Source organism: Gopherus flavomarginatus, chromosome 1 (genome assembly GCF_025201925.1).
Source record: "Gopherus flavomarginatus isolate rGopFla2 chromosome 1, rGopFla2.mat.asm, whole genome shotgun sequence".
NCBI lineage: Eukaryota > Metazoa > Chordata > Testudines > Testudinidae > Gopherus > Gopherus flavomarginatus.
Window position 1 is genome coordinate 243,867,752 of NC_066617.1, and position 18,044 is coordinate 243,885,795.

General features: G+C 39.8%; 1 protein-coding gene across 2 annotated transcripts; it reads right to left on the minus strand.

Annotated features, from left to right (window-relative positions):
• Nucleotides 1-2,360: 2,360 nt before the first annotated feature.
• Nucleotides 2,361-17,489, minus strand: AKAP17A (A-kinase anchoring protein 17A). 2 transcript variants are annotated; one of them, XM_050932719.1, is made up of 5 exons: nt 17,376-17,489; nt 14,861-16,112; nt 9,137-9,285; nt 5,723-5,963; nt 2,361-3,700 (listed from the first exon to the last, which is right to left on the minus strand). In XM_050932719.1, the coding sequence occupies exons 2-5, from the start codon at nt 15,620-15,622 to the stop codon at nt 2,789-2,791; spliced, it is 2,064 nt and encodes a 687-aa protein (XP_050788676.1). In that variant the 5' UTR covers nt 15,623-16,112; nt 17,376-17,489; the 3' UTR covers nt 2,361-2,788. The 2 variants fall into 2 exon arrangements, with proteins under 2 accessions (XP_050788676.1, XP_050788686.1); XM_050932729.1 differs by lacking the exon at nt 17,376-17,489 and adding an exon at nt 17,009-17,071.
• Between the last annotated feature and the right edge of the window lie 555 nt (nt 17,490-18,044).

Here is an 18,044-nt window from a genome sequence, read left to right on the forward strand (position 1 = left end):
ACCCCTTTTATGGCTCCTAGATGAAGTAACAAAGCTTCCAACAGATTACTTCAGACAATGGGGCAAGGCCTTTGTTTCTACTCATGTCTTTGCCAAGCATCAACAGAAAAAGTTGACTATTGTTATCTTTCACTAGTGCTAATCAGAAGTTGGACAGTCGTTAATCTGACAAGAACTGCAACATTTACTTTGCTAGTTGGGGAAGCAAAAAAGCTAATCAGAGAAGAGCATATATATTTTTGGACAAAACTTCTTTCACCAAAATACGCAGATTTGGGTCAATTGAAACAATTTGGGAATCTGTGTCTATTTTGGTAAATTGTTTCAGATGAAACAAAATTTTTTTGGGGGGAATGTCAACATGAATCATTTTTAATTTTTTTTTTTTAAAGCTAGATTCACAAGGGGATGTAGGCACTGGTCACAAAACCACTGGTAGTAGTAGCAGCACCACTGCCACCCTTTTAACCTTTAGCCCATACACCTGCAATGTTGAAGATTCAGGCTCAAATTTCTGCTTAGGAGCAGGCACTTGAATCCAAATCTCTCCTGACACTATCACTACCACCACCACCACCACCACACACACAGATTATCCTAATCCCCACTCACCCACCCTTTTGCGTACCCTAGTCACCAGGCTATGAGAGATTGTGGAAGAGTCTTTCTCAATCTCCTGTTGAAGCTGTTCCACTCTGTATAAATAAATATTTGTTGGCACAGGAACCGGAACCCAAGTGTTCCCCCTCCCACATAAGTGACCTAACCACTAGACTATAGAATCTCACACACTCTCTTTCTGCTCCTATCACTATTGAAGTATTTTACGCAAAGTGGAACTGCTTCAACAGGAGAGATCGGGAGACTCACCCCAGAATAACCAATAGCCCGGAGGTCAAGGTGCTCATCTAGGAGAGGGAGACTTGGGTTCAAATCCCTGCTCAGGAGCAGGGATTCCAATCTCCCCCAACATCCTTGGTGAGTGCCCTATCCTCTAAGCTATAAGTTATAAGGGGCGGCACCACTGCTACCACTGTTTTTTAATCTAGGCCACCATTTTTCTTGCATAACCCCCCCGCCCCCTAAAAACACACACCTTTTTAAAATGCCCCAAAACAAAATGTTTCTTTCGACCAATGTGAAATTTTTTCGATCCACCCAAAAAAATTTAAAAAAAAAAAATCCGTTTCCATTGAGCCTGAACTATTTTTTATTTCAATTTTAATTTTATTTTTCAGAACTCCTAGGAAATGAAAAATAAAATCAGTTATTTGCCCAGCTCTAAAAAACAGATGACAAAGGTAAAGGAGCTATTTAGCAGAAAGGAAGTCTAAAAAAGCCTAGGGGTGGAGTACAGTAGCCACGTGGCAATGAAAATGCAGAGGGTTGGGGAAATGTTCCTTTTTCAGCAGCTAGAACTGAGGGGAAGGTGAAAAGTTTTCAGCAGACTCAGGCTATTAGAAAATCTAACCCTTTACACAGAGCTCTGCAACAGCAGGTTGGTAGAAACTACCTGTTGGGGGAAGTCACTGGGCTGCACACCAGTGTTTTCATTTTGTGTACTGTATCCAGGAAGTAGCCATATTAAGTTCTGACCCAAACCGAACACTACAAAGTTAGTGATCTCATTCAATATAGTGGAGAATTACAGGGATATCTCAAAAGATGTGTCAATTTCATTAATGAACCACAACTTCAAATATTTTTTTCAAAACAAATGTCACAAACAAAGCAAGTTTTAATATAGTACTTTTGCAAATTTTTAATGTACTGACATATGAAAACAGCAATTTGGGTTCTCTGGAAATAGATTTTTCAAGTTTACCATAAAAATGAAAACTAAACTGTTCTTTCACCTTCATGTGACAAGCTGTTTTAAGATTCCTGAGCTTCAGTTTTAGAAGCAAAATGTTATAAAAAATTATTTAACTAGATAAATTGCATCCTTGAATCTGAACATTGCAAGTAAAATATAATTTAGCAAGAAGGCCCCTTTTCAAAAAACAAAACATCTGTATGTACTTGAAACATAAATTTAACTGCTTCCATACCATTTTAAATAATTAGAAACAGCCAAAACATTTTAAAGACATGACAGAGCAGCTTTCTGGCCATTTTTGAATATTTCCTGGTGTTCTAAAAGCATAACAGTGCACCTATTCTGAAACAGAAAAGAATTCTGAAATGTATAAGTGGCATTAGATGCCATGATCATTTGGGACTTATGGTTTTCCACAAAGTAAATACACCTCAAAAAACAATGGAGGCATTGCAGTACAGTTTAAAAGATATTCCGTAAATATTATAGTCACTTCCAAATTTCATACAAAAATACTGCACCCTGGCTCAATTAGCAAAAATTCTGCTTTGCTACATGTTTTTTCATTGAGTGCACAGAGAAAGGTTTGTAATCAAATATTTTGTACACAATAACTTGCCAAGACTGGAATCCTGATAACTGACACCTATATCTCTCCTAATTCAGAGGATGTTATGATTGCAGACATTAGAAACTAAGTGATCTAATCAAAAGATTCAGAAAATGGAAACTAATGAAAACCAAGTTAGGTTGGTTATATCTAGAGCACTGTCGTAATACAAAAAAGGAGACAAAACAGACCATAAAGAAACATCAAAATCTAGTGGCCATATCTTGGTTCCATGAACTAGATTCACCAAACAGGAACTTCATTTTTTCCCCACAGTAGTCACACAGATGAGATCTACTTCAGAACTTTCTGGCCTTGATCTGTCCTGTAACAGCCTTTTTTGAAGGCAAATTCCTTTATTACCTACTCCAAGGACTTCTTTGCTTATTCAATGATCTTTTTCGGTGCTTTCGTTTCTTGCTCAAGCTTTTGTGACCATGACTTTTCTCTTTCTTATCTTGTCTACTCTCACTACTCAAGGCCCTCTTATGCTGGGTGCGATCTGGGCTTAAGCTTCTTCGATGAGGGCTGTGACTTTTGCTATGGTATTTATGGAGTCGTCTTTCTTTCATATATTTTTCATCTTTACTACTCAAGTCTCTTCTGTGTTTGCTCCTTTCCTTTTTATCTTTGCTATTATCAACACTTGTGTCACTACATGAATGGCTTCTCCCCTTACTTGGTTCTCTGTTACATTTGCCTTGCTCAGAGGATAAGTCCTTCCTGCACGCATTCTGCTCATAGCTTGGCGTACTCTTGTGTTGCTGGTTATTGGCAGGAATACAAGAAAGCACACCTGAACTCCTTTTATCAGAACTGTCAGTGCTATTGAAATTAAGGGTCTTGCTTTCCTTAACATTAGCTTCCTTGTGAAGGTTTCCATTTAAATACTTGGATTGAGAGTTCACACTTTCGCTGCATATTACTTCCCTCTGATAGACCTGATTTGGTTTTCCCATAATGGACTGTACCGAGGTAGATGTTATACAGCTGGATGACACAATCTGTGGACCACCCACAACAGTTTTCAACAGGCCAGACTGAGACACCTTAGTTTCCTCCTTACTCTGATGTGTATCATCTGTTTTCTTGCTCAGGAGATTGCTTAATAGCTTCTCCCTTAGCTCCTTCTCTTTTCTTTGCAGTCCAAGTGCTCTCTCTTTTTCCTCCTCTACACGTCTGAGTTCAGCCTCTTGAAGCCTTCGTCTCTCCTCCAACTCCTGAAGACGGACTCTTTCTTCATTATGTTCCTGCTCCAGAAGCTTTACTGCCTGAAAGACATTGACGGGGCGGGAGAAAATGGATGAGAAAGGAAGTTTATAGATGTGCTTATGTCTCCCAAAAATTTGTTAAAGAAATTAGATTTTTTCATATACAAGGAAAGCCTGTAAAAAAGAAAACCATTAAAAAAAATATTTACATAACTCTGTGCACTAAGGAAATTGTTCAACAAATAAAGCTGAAATGAAAAAGCAGCCAGCTCAGTTTAAGTAACTGGTAATGGGACTTGGTACTTTTCGTCTCCAAGTTACTCGTCAGAACCCAATATGAGCAAAAATCGTTACTATCCAACAACTATTCAGGAATCTGTATCAAATGAGTTGAGCTCAGTCCAGTTCCCAGTGGACAGACGTCAGTGTTACAGTAACCAGCATTAGGATTAGTGTTTTTGTTGACAGTCACAAAACTCAACGATTGAATAGGTTTAGATGCTTCAGGTAAATTTAAAAAAAAATGAAGTTTTTATTCTGTTAAGTATGTAAATGTCTAATACAATCAGCAAAATAGTGTGTTATTTAAATATTACATTTACCTTGCTCTGCCGCTGAACAAAAGAGGCTTAGTTCAGTCCTTTGCAAGTTTTACCCTAGATATGTGAAGGGAAAGACAGCTATGCACAGAAAATGGTGCAATAATTGATATCCTCGGGTATTGGTTCAGTGCACAATGCAGTAATATCTAAACAACTTTTTATATCACAGTGATGAACATACTATAACTGGGGTCGGCAATCTTTCAAAAGTGGTGTGCCGAGTCTTCATTTATTCACTCTAATTTAAGATTTTGCGTGCCAGTAATACATTTTAACATTTTTAGAAGGTCTCTTTCTATAAGTCTATAATATATAACTAAACTATTGTTGTATGTAAAGTAAATAAGGTTTTTTAAATGTTTAAGACGCTTTGTTTAAAAAAAATGCAGAACCCCCTGGACCGGTGTCCAGGACCCGCGCAGTGTGAGTGCCACTGAAAATCAGCTCGCGTGCCGCCTTCGGCACGCATGCCATAGGTTGCCTACCCCTGGACTATAAGAATCCACCTTTCGTTTTTTTTGGAGGAAAATCTTATAAAAATTCTCTAAGCTTTATTTCACTTGGAGTGGGAGTATTTAATTAGACTCTACTCAATGGGGATCAAGAACTCAGGAATTACTAGGGTGATGTATATATGATAATGTGATGGATGGAAAGGAATGCTGTGTTAAAATGTTAACACTACATTTATGCTAATATACATATTAAAACATCCCTGATTCATGATGGCAGCAAGAGACAAAGCTGTGCATTGCCACAGACTGTTGCATTATTGCTTACTGAAAACAGTTACTAAACATTAGCCACTAATTAAAAATACCCGCAATTATGACTTTTTCAAGAAAAAGACAATAGTGTGTCACATGGAACACATGGAAACAATGTTGACGACTGTAGACTCAGACATGATTTGACACGTCACCATCACTGTCAGTGGATAACATATATTTGTATTTTTGTTATATTGTTACACCTGCTTTTTCAAAAGTACTTTTCAAACATTAGCAAAAGAAACCACAATAATCCCCATTTAATAAATGGGAAAGAGAGCAGTTAAGTGAACTGCTCAAGGCCACAAGTGAGCAGTGGCAAAGCCAAAATTCAAACTTGGAATCCTCTTAGTCCCTTGCTCAGTTCTCTATGCCATGTTTTCCGCACATTTCTTTCTCAGATCTCAAAGTAGTGGGCAGGTCTCTTTTCTCAACTGATGCATAATCTTATTCAGGTCAATAATTTCAGAATCTTTTTTTACTCCACCCCTGCCTTCCTAGGGAACAGATGTCTCGGCAAACATCCTATGGCTTCAAGACAGACTCTTGTGAGTTCACAATCAATACTATTCAGAGGGCTGACTGCTGGCGCATGTAATAGCTAAGTGGTCTGGCTTATGAACACGTAAATCCGTTAAAATTTTAATCTACTAGTTTTCATTTTTGTTAGCTCTTGAAATAATACGAAAAAGACAGCTTTCCAAAGTTACCTTTGCTCTGCTAAGCAGTTCGGCAATTAGTCTAATGGACTGAAGATTTCTTTGTGCCAACAGGAGCTTTCTCTCTTCTAGTCTTATTTTCTCTTGCAGTTTTTTCTGCTCTTCTGCTTGCATTTTTTCAAGTTTCTTTTTGTTTCTACGAGCTTCACGATCCTTCTGTTTCTGTTCTCTTTTGCGTAACTTCTCTTCTCTTTTTCTCTCTCTCTCAAGTTCTTCAAGTTCTTTCTGTTTCCTAAGAGCGATTAATTTGTACATTAGCCATGACAGGAACAATTTTGGATTTTGACTTGTATTACAATTTAAGTTTAAAATACAGGATTGTGTTATTTTTTTCAAGAAAGACAGGTCTTATTGATTGCTGACAGCTAGACAGAAGCAGGAAACATCACATATGCATTCACTGAACATCTTTAAACATTTCCCTTCCCACACAAAACTAAACTGACATCAGATAGACTGTTCTAGGAATAAGCAAAACTTTAAATATGAGATATTTTAGGAACCAACATAAGCAAGATCAAATTAGAAATACAGTCATTTTGAGACAGTTGGCTGGGCAATCCATCCTTCAGAAGAAAAACTTTGAGCAGATATCAATTAAAAAATGTGCAAATAGTAGCAAAGACCAAGATTTTCAAGAGAATGTGTGCCTGAACAGCAGCATGATTTTCAGAAATACCGAACAGGCAGCAGCTTCCACTGAAGAATTCCATTTTAACCACACAAAAGTAAATGGATCTAGACAACCTAGCTTCCTTACTCAGAAAAAAATTCTGTTCAAGTCAATAGTTTTGCTTCATTAAGGAGTGAAGAACCGTGCTCTTGGAGAGTTACCTATCATCTAAATGATAAAAGAAGATCACTGATGCACGGGCTCCAGTTTCCTTAACATACAATTGCTGAAATGATTTGCTATCCTCAGATTTATGTTCCATATATACCTGGCATCCCTGAGATATTGTATGTATACACATACTTTTTTCCTAGTAATACATTCTAAAACGTATATCCCATCTCTGAAAAAAACCTCTCTCTGTTAAAGCAGAACCATGTCAATAAAATGATTTACTCACACTATTAGCACATCGTCTTTCAATTTTCTATCTAGAAAACAGACCAAGCTAAACCAAATCATTATAGTTTAAACATTTCAACTATCCAGTTCTAGGAAGCACATTTCCATCAAAATATCAAACTAGCTCACTTTATTTTGTGTCCCCCACTGCCTGAACCCGCCTTCCTCAGAACTAATGCATAGTTATCATTCTGGTCAGCTGCCTTCTAGGAACAGCAGCAGCACAACAACTGGGGCTTAGAGGAATGACTGCTTCTAGCACTGACATGTAAAATCCACCACAACTGAAAATCTTGCTGGTCGCCTCAGAAGCACTGAGGACTGGATTGGGCATGGAAACTGAACTACTCTCACCCCTAGAGGTGGTCCCTCCAGGTCAGAATTGAGGCACTTTGGTGGAACAATGTGGGGAAGCTTGCCCATGCTGTACTTTTCTGTGGATAGAAGACTTAAGTCCTCACTGCTGTCAATCCGGAACAAGCAGCACTAACCTCACTTAAAAAAAAAAATTGTATCAAACTATATACAACAGTCATGATATGTTGTCATTTAGAGCCAACAAGTTTCTGAGAGATCTGCGTCATCAGAACAGTTAGTCTGCTTTCTAATACTGTCAGTAGTTGGGAAACATTGAAGTCTGAACTAACTAGGCACTAGAGTAATGAAAAGCACAACTTCTATCATCTTTGTTTTAAAGAATCTCAAAGCAAGGGAAAATAAGCAGATTGCACGCGCAACACAAATCAAGAAAGTCATTTCCACTCTGTGTAAGGCTGCAGTAATACAGTTTATAAGTAAAATGGAAATTCACAAAAGAAGTCTAACAAATTAGCTGGTTCCTGTAATAAACACTGGACAGAAATTAAATCGGCTGAATTTAAAGTAAAGGGATGTTCTAACGGGATCAGCCATGCAAAGCAAAAATCAAATATAACACATTACTTTATCACTGTTAATTGCCCATGTAGTACTTTTGATGTGAATGAGGATTTTCAAAGGTGAAGATGTTTACCCACTATCTTTAATAATAAAAGTTTATATGTCTGTTACCAGCATTGGTATATATTTTACCAAAATCACCCATTTTAGTTTAAACACTTTAAAAAATAGTCCAGAAAAATAATTTTGTGCAGAATTATAAGTAAGTATAGGTATTATAATAAATTTACCAAACTTTCAATTTTAGTGATGGTCATCTCAGCTCCAGATTGCATTGCACAGCATCAGAAATTAAAATCTGCAAGTAGAGTAAGGATCTGCCACAGTTTTCTACCAGTTGAAGATAATTTATAGGGAAACTGGTCTTAAAACAAAAGATTTGCAAAACATAACTAACTCTTGAAACAACTGAAAAACTCTGCCTTTTATTACCAAGATAAATCAAAATTAGAAGAGCATTAAGAATTTGGAATCTGATTTGCTTGCACCACTAATGTAAGTGACCAAAACATGTTTAACAGTAAAGAGTTGCAAGATAAAGAGATTTTAATATTATGTTTGGAGAATTCTGTGAAGTCTAAGGGGGAAAAAATGGGATTCTGATTTAGAAGATTGAATAGTTAAAGCTAACAATATATTTTGAGTCAACTAATAACAGACTTAAAGACCATTTAATATCTTCACTGAACTAGTCAAAACACTCTGTAACTGATTTCGTATGTCTGTTTTAACATAAGATTGGATTTTTGTTTCTATATGTGGAAAGATCTTGCCCATAAAATTAACTTTTTCTGGGTTAGAAATATGATTGCTAGTACAGCATGAGAAAAAAAAAAAGTACAGTAAAACCTCAGAGTTACGAACACTGTGAAAAATGGAGGTTGTTCGTAACTCTGAACAAAACGTTATGGTTGTTCTTTCAAAAGTTTACAACTGCACATGGACTTAATACAGCTTTGAAACTTTATTATGCACAAGAAAAATGCTGCTTTCCCTTTATTTTTGTAGTAATTTACATTTAACTCAATACTGTATTGTATTTGCCTTTTGGGGGGAGGTTGTGGGGGAGGAGCACTGCTGCTGCCTGATTGTGTACTTCTGGTTCCAAATGAGGTGTGTGTTTGATTGGTCAGTTCGTAACTCTGGTGTTTGTAACTCTGAAGTTCTACTGTATATGAAAGCGAAGTTATAATATGATCAAATTAAACATTGCTAATTTTGAATGGAATGAAGAAATGTGGGGACCCAAAGTTTTAGCCCTGCAAGAGACTGAGATTTAGTCAAATTGCTCATTCATTTCCAGTGCGAGAGAGATAAGGGGAAGGAAATGCAGTTTTATTGTATTTTACCATCGTTATTAAAATTAAAAAATGCAGATATGTTAGATCTACCTTTCCTCCTCCTTTTTTTTCTCTTCTGCTTCTTTCTCTCTGCGTTTTTGTTCCTCTCTTTGTTGTTCAAGCTCTTGAAGCTTTTGACGTTCAAGCTGCCGTTTCTTAATTGATGCATCACTCAGGTGTTTTGTTGAGTCAAAGGAAACCTTTACAGAGCACAGTTAAGAAACAATGAGTTTAAGAGGTCAAAACCCAATTCTAATCTAGTACATTTAAGGTTTGGGGACTTTTGGATTTTTTTATGCTTGTTCTTGCAAGTCTTGTCATGTGAGGAAAAGTAAAATTATTTCACTCATGAGTCTGGGGGTTTATCCAGTAAGAAGTATATAAACAACGTAACTTGTAGCTCCAACACATTCGAACCTTCCCCCTGAACCTTAAAGGATACTTTCTGAACTGCACAATGTTGACTGACTTCCTTTTCATAACAAAGCCTACATTTCACTCAATTACCAAATCGTAAGTGCATGGCTCCCAACTTCAAACATGTCAAAGCAAATCTTACTAATCCAAATTAAAAAAAGAAATTGAACTTATTCATGTTTTTCTATTCAAAAGCAGTACTGGTATTTCTGATTTGAAAAAGTGAATCCTAGAGAGCTTAACCTAAAATAAATTTAGGTACTCCTATATGATTTTCAATTGTAAATAGTCTTATGAACATCAATCTCCTATAACTGCAAAGTAGGGGAATATTATACCTCATTATATAGCCAGCAGATTAATGCTTAAAACATTGGCCCTTGTCTCTATAGACATCATATACCCATGATACATCTGTTATCTGATATTGTGGCCTATCAAATTTGTTACAATAACCTTGTTATTCTAATTGAGGAGCAGTGGCTGCAAAAACTTAAGCCTTTTATCAGGACAGAAGCAGTAAGATATGTATGCCAGATTTTCAGGTATCATGGCAACATATTTTTAGTAAATTTTCAAGTACAGTTTAAAAATGGGTGGAGATCACATAATCAATAAATTTTGGTTATATCTGCACTTCAAATACAATTCAAATGTCTGCTCAGTTATATAAATTGAATTTATTTTCATTCTACAGGTGTTTGCTGATTTTTTTATTTTAATGCTGTATCTTGTTACCCCTCTTTAAAAAAGGAACTCTCTCTTAAAAGTTTAATTTTGTTTAATTTTCTTATGAATGTGCTGAACAAATACATAGCCCCGACTCAGCACGAGATTTATATTTGTAAATACACACACACACACACACACTGGCAGTGTGGTCTTAAAAAGTTTTATCAATAAATCTGAGATGTACAGGCAGCAGACACAAAGAAATTAGATGATCAGGGCTAATCTGGAAAAGAGAAAGGTACTTTGTCTTGTGATGGGGTATGCTCCCCGAACTCATGCTGAATAGGTTAACGTAGGCCAGAGGGGACAATTAACCTATTAGGCTGCAAGATGGGGGAATTAAGGCTGAGCGTTAACTCAGTTGTGCAGGAACAGGCAGGGCATGTATAATGCCAGGGAGTTGATAGCAGAAAGGGGCTGCAGGGATATTGTCTGCAGTCACTCCCTGAGACAAGGGAGGTGTGTTTGGAACTACAGAAATTAGTTTGCAGTTACTCAGTGGAAGAAGGGAGAGTGTGCTAACAAATCCAGAGATGGGGTAGCCAGGATTAGTAACGGTTCAGGGAAAAAGCAGAAAGGTTCAGGATGATGCAGACTTTGGCTGCTGATTAGAGAATCCCTCAGCTGGAACCTAGAGTAGAGGGCGGACCTGGCTTCCTCTACCAGGCACATGGAAGCAGCACCACAGGGGTAGTGAAAAAGAAGATTGCCTAAAACTGCTGGTAAGGAAAGTGATACTTATAGGGATAATAGAAACATGGTAGAATTGTAGTCATGACTGGAGTACAGGGATTGAAGGGAATGTGCTGTTTAGGAAAGACAGAAATAAAGATAAAGGTGGTGGAATAGCATTGTATATTACTTATGAGTAGACTGTAAAGAAATTAGAAATGATGGAATGGATAAAACAAGAGTCCATTTGAGCCAAAACCACTTTGGAGAAGAAAGGGACAAAATGGTCGCCGGAGACAGCACTTGGGGTATGCTACACATCCCCAGGATCCGATTTGGATATGAATAGAGACCTCTTTAATATTTTTAATGAATAAATACTACTGGGAATTGTGTGATTATGGGAGACTAATTTCCAAGATATATATTGGAGGACAAATGCTAGTAATAATGGTAGAGCCCATGTTTTCCTGGATGTGATAGCTGACAGACTGCTTCACCAAACTGTCACCAAACCAACAGGAGGTAATTCCATTTTAGATATGCTAATGATGAATAGTGAAAAGAAACAGCTGCAGGGGACAACCTTGGTTTGAGTGATCATGAGCTAATTCAGTTTAAACTAAACGGAAAGATAAACAAAAACAGATCTGCAAGTAAGGTCCTTCATTTCAAAAGGGCAAACTTAAAAAAATGAAGGAGAGTTAGGGAAGTGGACTAGGCTGAAGAACTCAAGGATCTGAATGTGGAGGAGGCCTGGAAAAGTTGCAGAAGCTATCTGAAGTCAGCATCACAAGCAAGGGGGAAAAAATTGTAGTGAAGAGTGGCAAACCAAACAGGATGAACAAGCATCTCAAACAGGTTATTATGAAAAAACAGGACGTCGACAAGGAATAGAAGATGGGCTGGATCAGGAAGGAAAGCTAAGTACTGGAGGTCAGAAAGTATATGGGGAAAGTGAGAACTTCCAAAATCCAAGCAGAGTTGGACACTGCAAAGGAAATTAAAACTAGTAGTAAAAGGTTCTATAGTCATATAAATAAGAAAACAAGGAAAAAAGAACTGGGACCACTAAACACTGAGGATATGGCGGGGATTAAAGGTAATATAGGCATGGCCCAATACCTAAATGAATACTTTGTCTCTGTTTTTAAATAAGTGTAATTAAGAGTTTAGGGGTAGTTAATGTTGGGGTGGCTAATGGAAATGAGGGTAATGAATTAGAAATTAATGAAGCCAAGCTCAAACAGTTTAATGGGACCAAATGGAGGGGCCTGGATAATCTCCATCCAAGAATATTGAAGGAACTGGCACATGAAATTGAAAGCCCAATGGCAGGGATTTTTAATGGAGCCATGCACTCAGGGTTCACACAATATAGTACCTATTTTTAAGAAAGGGAAAAAAAAGTGATGCAGGAAATTACAGGCCAAGTAGTTTGATCTCAATTATATGCAAGGTGTTGGAACACATTTTAAAAGAGAAAGTAATTAAGGCCTTAGAGGTAAACTTTAATTGGGATAAAATACAACATGATTTTACAAAAGGTAAACTGGACCTTGAAAATTGGAGTCATAGCAATGGGATCAATTTAATAGTGCAAAGTGCAAGATCATGCACTTAGGGACTAACAAGAATTTTTGCTGTAACCTGGGGACTTACCAGTTGAAGGTTACAGAGGAGGTAAAAGGCTGGCTGTTTTGATTGATCAAAGGATGACTATGAGCTGCCAATGTGATGCAGCAGCAAAAAAGGCTAATGCAATTCTAGGATGCATCAGGCAAGGTACTTCCAGTAAAGACAGAGAAGTGTTCATATCATTATACAAAACATTAGTGAGACCTCATCTGGAATACTGTGTGCAACTCTGGTCTCTCATGTCTAAGGGCTTGTCTCCACTTACAGGGGTATCGACGTGCAGCAACTGATCCACCGGGGGTCCATTTAACAGGTCTAGTGAAGACCCGCTAAATCGACCACCAATTGCTTTCCCATCGATTCTGGTACTCCAATGGAATGAGAAGCATAAGGTAAGTTGACGGGAGACCCAGTGCGGTGTAGATACCGCAATAAGTTAACCTAAGGTATGTCGACTCCAGCTATGTTATTCACATAGGTGGAGTTGCGTAACTTAGGTCGACTTAGCCCCAGAGTGTAGACCTGCCCTAAGAAAGATACTGTACCAGGTGCAGAGAAGAGCTACTTGGATGATCAAAGGAATGACAAACCTACTTTATAAGAGGAGACTTAAAGAGCTTGGCTTGTTTAGCCTAACCAAAGGAAGACTGAGGGGACATATGAGTACTTTCTATAAATGTATCAGAGGCATAAATACCAGAGAAGTAGTGGAATAATTTAACTTAAGCACCACTGTTGATACAAGAACAAATGGATATAAACTCACCATTGACAAGTTTAGGCTTGAAATTAGACAAAGGTATCCATCATAGCAGTGAAGTTCTGAACAGCCTTCAAAGGGGAGCAGTGAGGGCAAAATACCTCAAGACTGAGCTTGATAAGTTTATGAAGATGGTATGGTGAGATTGCCTACAATGGCATGTGGACCATCTGCAACTGCTAGTAACAAATATCCCCAATGGACAGAAATGGGACATTAGATGGGGAGGGCTCTGAGTTACTACAGAGAATTCTTTCCCAGGTGTCTGGCTGATGGGTCTTGCCCACACGCTCAGGGCCCAACAAACCATATTTGGGGTTGTAAAGGTATATTTCCTTGAATGAGATTGGCAGAGAACCCAGGGCAGGTTCTGCCTTCCTCTGCAGCACAGGGCATGGGTCATTTGCAGGTTTAAACTAGTGTAGATGGTGGAGTCACTGCAACTTGAAGTCTTTAAATAATGATTTGAGGACTTCAGTACTTCAGCCAGAGGTTATGGGTCTATTAAGAGGACTGGGTGAGCGAGGTTCTGTGGCCTGCAATGTGTGAGGTCAGACTAGATGATCATGATGGTTCCTTCCAGCCTTAAAGTCTATGACAACCTAAATGGATGCCAAAAAAGCCCTTCTACTTATGTCTCCTCCGTATGCCTCCTGTTACAGGAAAACTATTTTAGGGAGTTTAAATATTTTATTAGGACTATCTCTGACACACAACTGCCTGTAATACTAGGCATTTTAGTCACCATCAATCCAATATTACAGGGTTCAAAGGGACCATTAAAAACCTCTTAAAAACTCATTTAAAAACCTAGTTTACTTTTCTACACACAAAGAAGTCATGACCAATAACTCCAGGGCTTCCAGGACTAGTTAACAGTTAAATGTGTATTCCTCCGGGAAGCTGGAAAGCTCCCATTTCTAGCCCTATAGGCCTTGAGTAAAGAGACTTTAGAGTTGTGATATTTTTGTGTAGTAAAGCTATTTCTGGTGCAAGAATTAATCTTGAATATCCTGGAGCTTCAGGACAAAGTAATTTTTGGAGAGAATTTCACATTTGGGGAGAGCAGTACGGAGAAGAGAAAATCCACCTCTAACAGGTTGATTTAAAGATAAATTATGGTTGTTTGAAATTACACATGGTGCTGGAATATTAAAGTAAGACCCAGATGAGATGGGTTAATATTTATAAACACAGCTTGTTTGGTTGTTTAAGAAATTAAATGTGACATTTAGAACACAGACCTAGTTCATATATTTAGCTCCCCTCATTGTGTTATTCCTAGCCCTAGAGCTATGTCAATGTTAAGGTTTTTTTAATTTGGTGCATGATTGCAGGGAGGCAGAATTTAACACGCATCACACCTTTCATTTGAAATTCCACTATGGATGTTGCAAGAGACTATTTTTATGCTGTCACTTCATCAACAATCTGACTTGATATCCATATAAAATGCAGCTGTAGAGTTTAACGTGTTAAACTCATACATGGAAAGGACATTCAACAGTATTTTTCCCCCTTAAGGTCTATTACAAAATAACTCTTCACTTCCTCACCTTTACATTGCAAGCCACTGCTTTGCCATCATCACCCTTGTACATCAGTTTCATCCCTCGCAGGGCATTCATGGCCTTGATGAAACCTGCATACTCATGATATTGAACGTAAGCTTCAAAATTCAAATGGCCTCCAAAACTGAAGGTGTGAAAGTTTCTACCAGTCATTTCTTCTCTATATGGGTCCAGCATGGGTATGTCCACATTACGTATTTCCCCAAATTTCTTAAATACTTTTATAAGGACTTCTTCACTTGGTTTTTCTGAGCCAGAGTCCTTCAGAGCAAACCATTTGCAAGGTAACCCCTCTAAGTGAATGGTGTCTGGTCTCTCCCCTGGCAAAGTTTCGTTCATATCTTTGGCATCACGGAAAAAGGAGTCCCAGTCATGTCTAGTAGGAAAGTCAATTTTATATTCTGCAGCACGAACTTTTAAAATGTCAGAGAAACCACTAAGTTTTATTGTTTTGCCATCAAGGCATGCTAGAAAGGACTTAACCAAACTCTTGTTTTCAACTTCTCCTTCAAAACGGATGAAATCCATGGTGCTTTTGGAAATCCGTAGTGTAGAAAACTGATGAGTTTGCACCATTCCCTTTAGTCTTTCCATCACTTCCCAGTTGGAAATGGATTTTCCTGGTTGCTTGAGCTGAGGAAGTGCCACGCTGATAGACATTTTTGTAATGGGTTTAAGGTATAAGCCATAGGAAGCACAGAGCTCTACTGCTTCTGACGCATCATGAACTATTGTAGCAGCCGCCATAGCACAGAAAAAGAAGTATAAAACCACTAAGAAAAATGGATACTCATTTAACCTGTAGGAAACACTAACTGAGGAAAGTGGTCCTTATCTGTAAATAATTGACTGGTTCTGAGATTTAAAGATTACCAAGTAAAACCATTGATTCTTGGCATGAGAGTCAATTAGAAAATTTAAAAGTAACAGCATTGCCATTATAAACTGTTTTCTAACCATCACAATATATGAATTCAGTTCCACAACTTAAATACTACAGTCATAAGCAGTACAATTATATCCACAAGGAAACTGAAAAGCTGATGATATGAATAAGTGTGGTTTGGTACTCAATGGCTCAAAAGAAAGCTAGGCTTCAGGAGGAAGCACTGTGGAAGTTACGTCGTCACCCAGTGCTAACATGAGCAGAATTACTAGAGTGCCAACTAGCAATAGTTATACTGCAGCAGTCCAGCCTTGAAGAAGAATTCCGTATCCTTAACTAGATGATGTTATTCTGGAAGGGAAGAAAAAAACCAAACAGATGTCAATTTAAAGGGAAGAATTAGTCTTATAACTCTTGGTCAGACCTGAACAAAGTACACAAAGTGTATCTTCAATATAGCGAGATCCCCTCTACATGATGGTAAACATCAACTACAAATCCCCATTTGATTACTAAGGCCATAAATGGGGGAGCAGAAAGAGCTGGTAGAATCAATAGGCAACAGAACATACTTCCTAAAATCACATTTGTGAGATAATCTTAAAGCTAGAGCTTATACATATAACCACTCACAGATCTGCCAGAGATTTACAAACAACCATTATAATTCATAACATATAAACAAACTTGGAAAAAGTTGATTTTTATCAGTAAATGTCAAACTCCTATTTCACCTTGCATACACATACCTATGAAAAAAAATTTTCCATCGAGGCAAGACAAATTTTCAGCCAGGCAAAAGAAGAAAAATGCTAAATGAAAACCTATTAGGTATTGGGTCCACAGTGGGACTTGCACACATGTGACACAGGCCAGGCTAAATAAAATGAAGAGGATTTGGAGCAGAAATATTACATCAGGGCCCCACAGGGTTGGCAGGTGTCTGTTTTCCATCAGAACGCCTGGTCAAAAAGAGACCCTGGAGGCTCTGGTCAGCACCACTGACTGGGCCATTAAAACTCCAGTCAGGGAGCGCAGCGGGGCTAAGGCAGGCTCCTTATTTTTTTTTTAATTAGAATTTACTTCGCAGCTAATTACTTTGTATATTTTGACACAGGATACTGAAAATTTGTCTTTTAACCATAACAGAAGCTTTAACTTTTTGACTCAACCGCTGCTATGGCCAGTGGATCATTATTGTCTGATTCTCCCCCGCCCCCAATTCTGCACAACGCTGAAATACCCACGGAGCGTTTCCTGCCACAGGACACGCAAGAGCCGCGCACAGGCGAGTGACGCGCCGCCTCGCACTGCGCACGGAGCTGAAACGCGCCCGCGCCCCCACGGGCTGCGCAAGCCGGCGCCGGGCGGGGGAGGTCGCAGCCTCGGTCAGCGACTGCTGCTCCCTTCCCAGGGGAGCCCCCTGTCCGCGCAGCGCCGGGCACCGAGCAGGGGCGCGCGCCTGATTCTGCCCCCCGAGCCCCGACAGAAGGAGCTGGGCAGGGGGGTGGCGGGTTGGATAATTTAGGGGGTCAAAGGTCACAACTATCCCCTTGCGCTCCCCGCCCCCCTACGAGCGGGAGGGTCACGAGCCCCGGCCCGGGACTGACTCACCCGCCACATCGGTCTCTGGCCTCCGACCCGCCGCCGCCGCCAGCTACGTCCGACCCAAAGGAAAACAGAACATCCGCCCCGCTCTCCGGCGTCCCACAAACCCCTGCGAGGGGAACTTCCGCTTCCGCGTTGGCTTAACCAGAGGGAAGTGGGCGGGCGGGAGCGTGGATGCCAGAGCGGCCGGGCTGGGCCGCTCCTCCGAGTCTATGGTTCCAGGGGAAAAGAAGAACCGCACGAGCCCGGCGTGGGATGCGGCCGCGCGCCCCCTGGCGGGCGGAGAGGAAGTGGCAGCGCCGCAAGGGCCTGGGGGGCAGAGGAGACTCGCCCGCTGCGGGGTGTTGGGTCCCCAGTGGGGCTAGCACGGGTGTGGCACAGGCCTGGCGCAAGCCAGTGAAGGGGCTTTGGGGCAGGAATATTACATCAGGGCCCACAGGGTTGCCAGGTGTCTGGTTTTCGACTGGAGCGCCCAGTTGATAAGGGACCTGGCGGCTCCACTCAGCACCGCCAACGGGGCCGTTAAAAGTCTGGTCAGTGGCGCAGCGGGGACCCGACGCTAAGGCAGACTCCCTGTGGCTCCAGAAAGCAGCAGCATGTCCCCCCTCCAGCTCCTGCATGTAGGGATAGCCAGGTGGCTCCACGTGCTGCTCCCACCCCAAGTGCCGGCTCCGC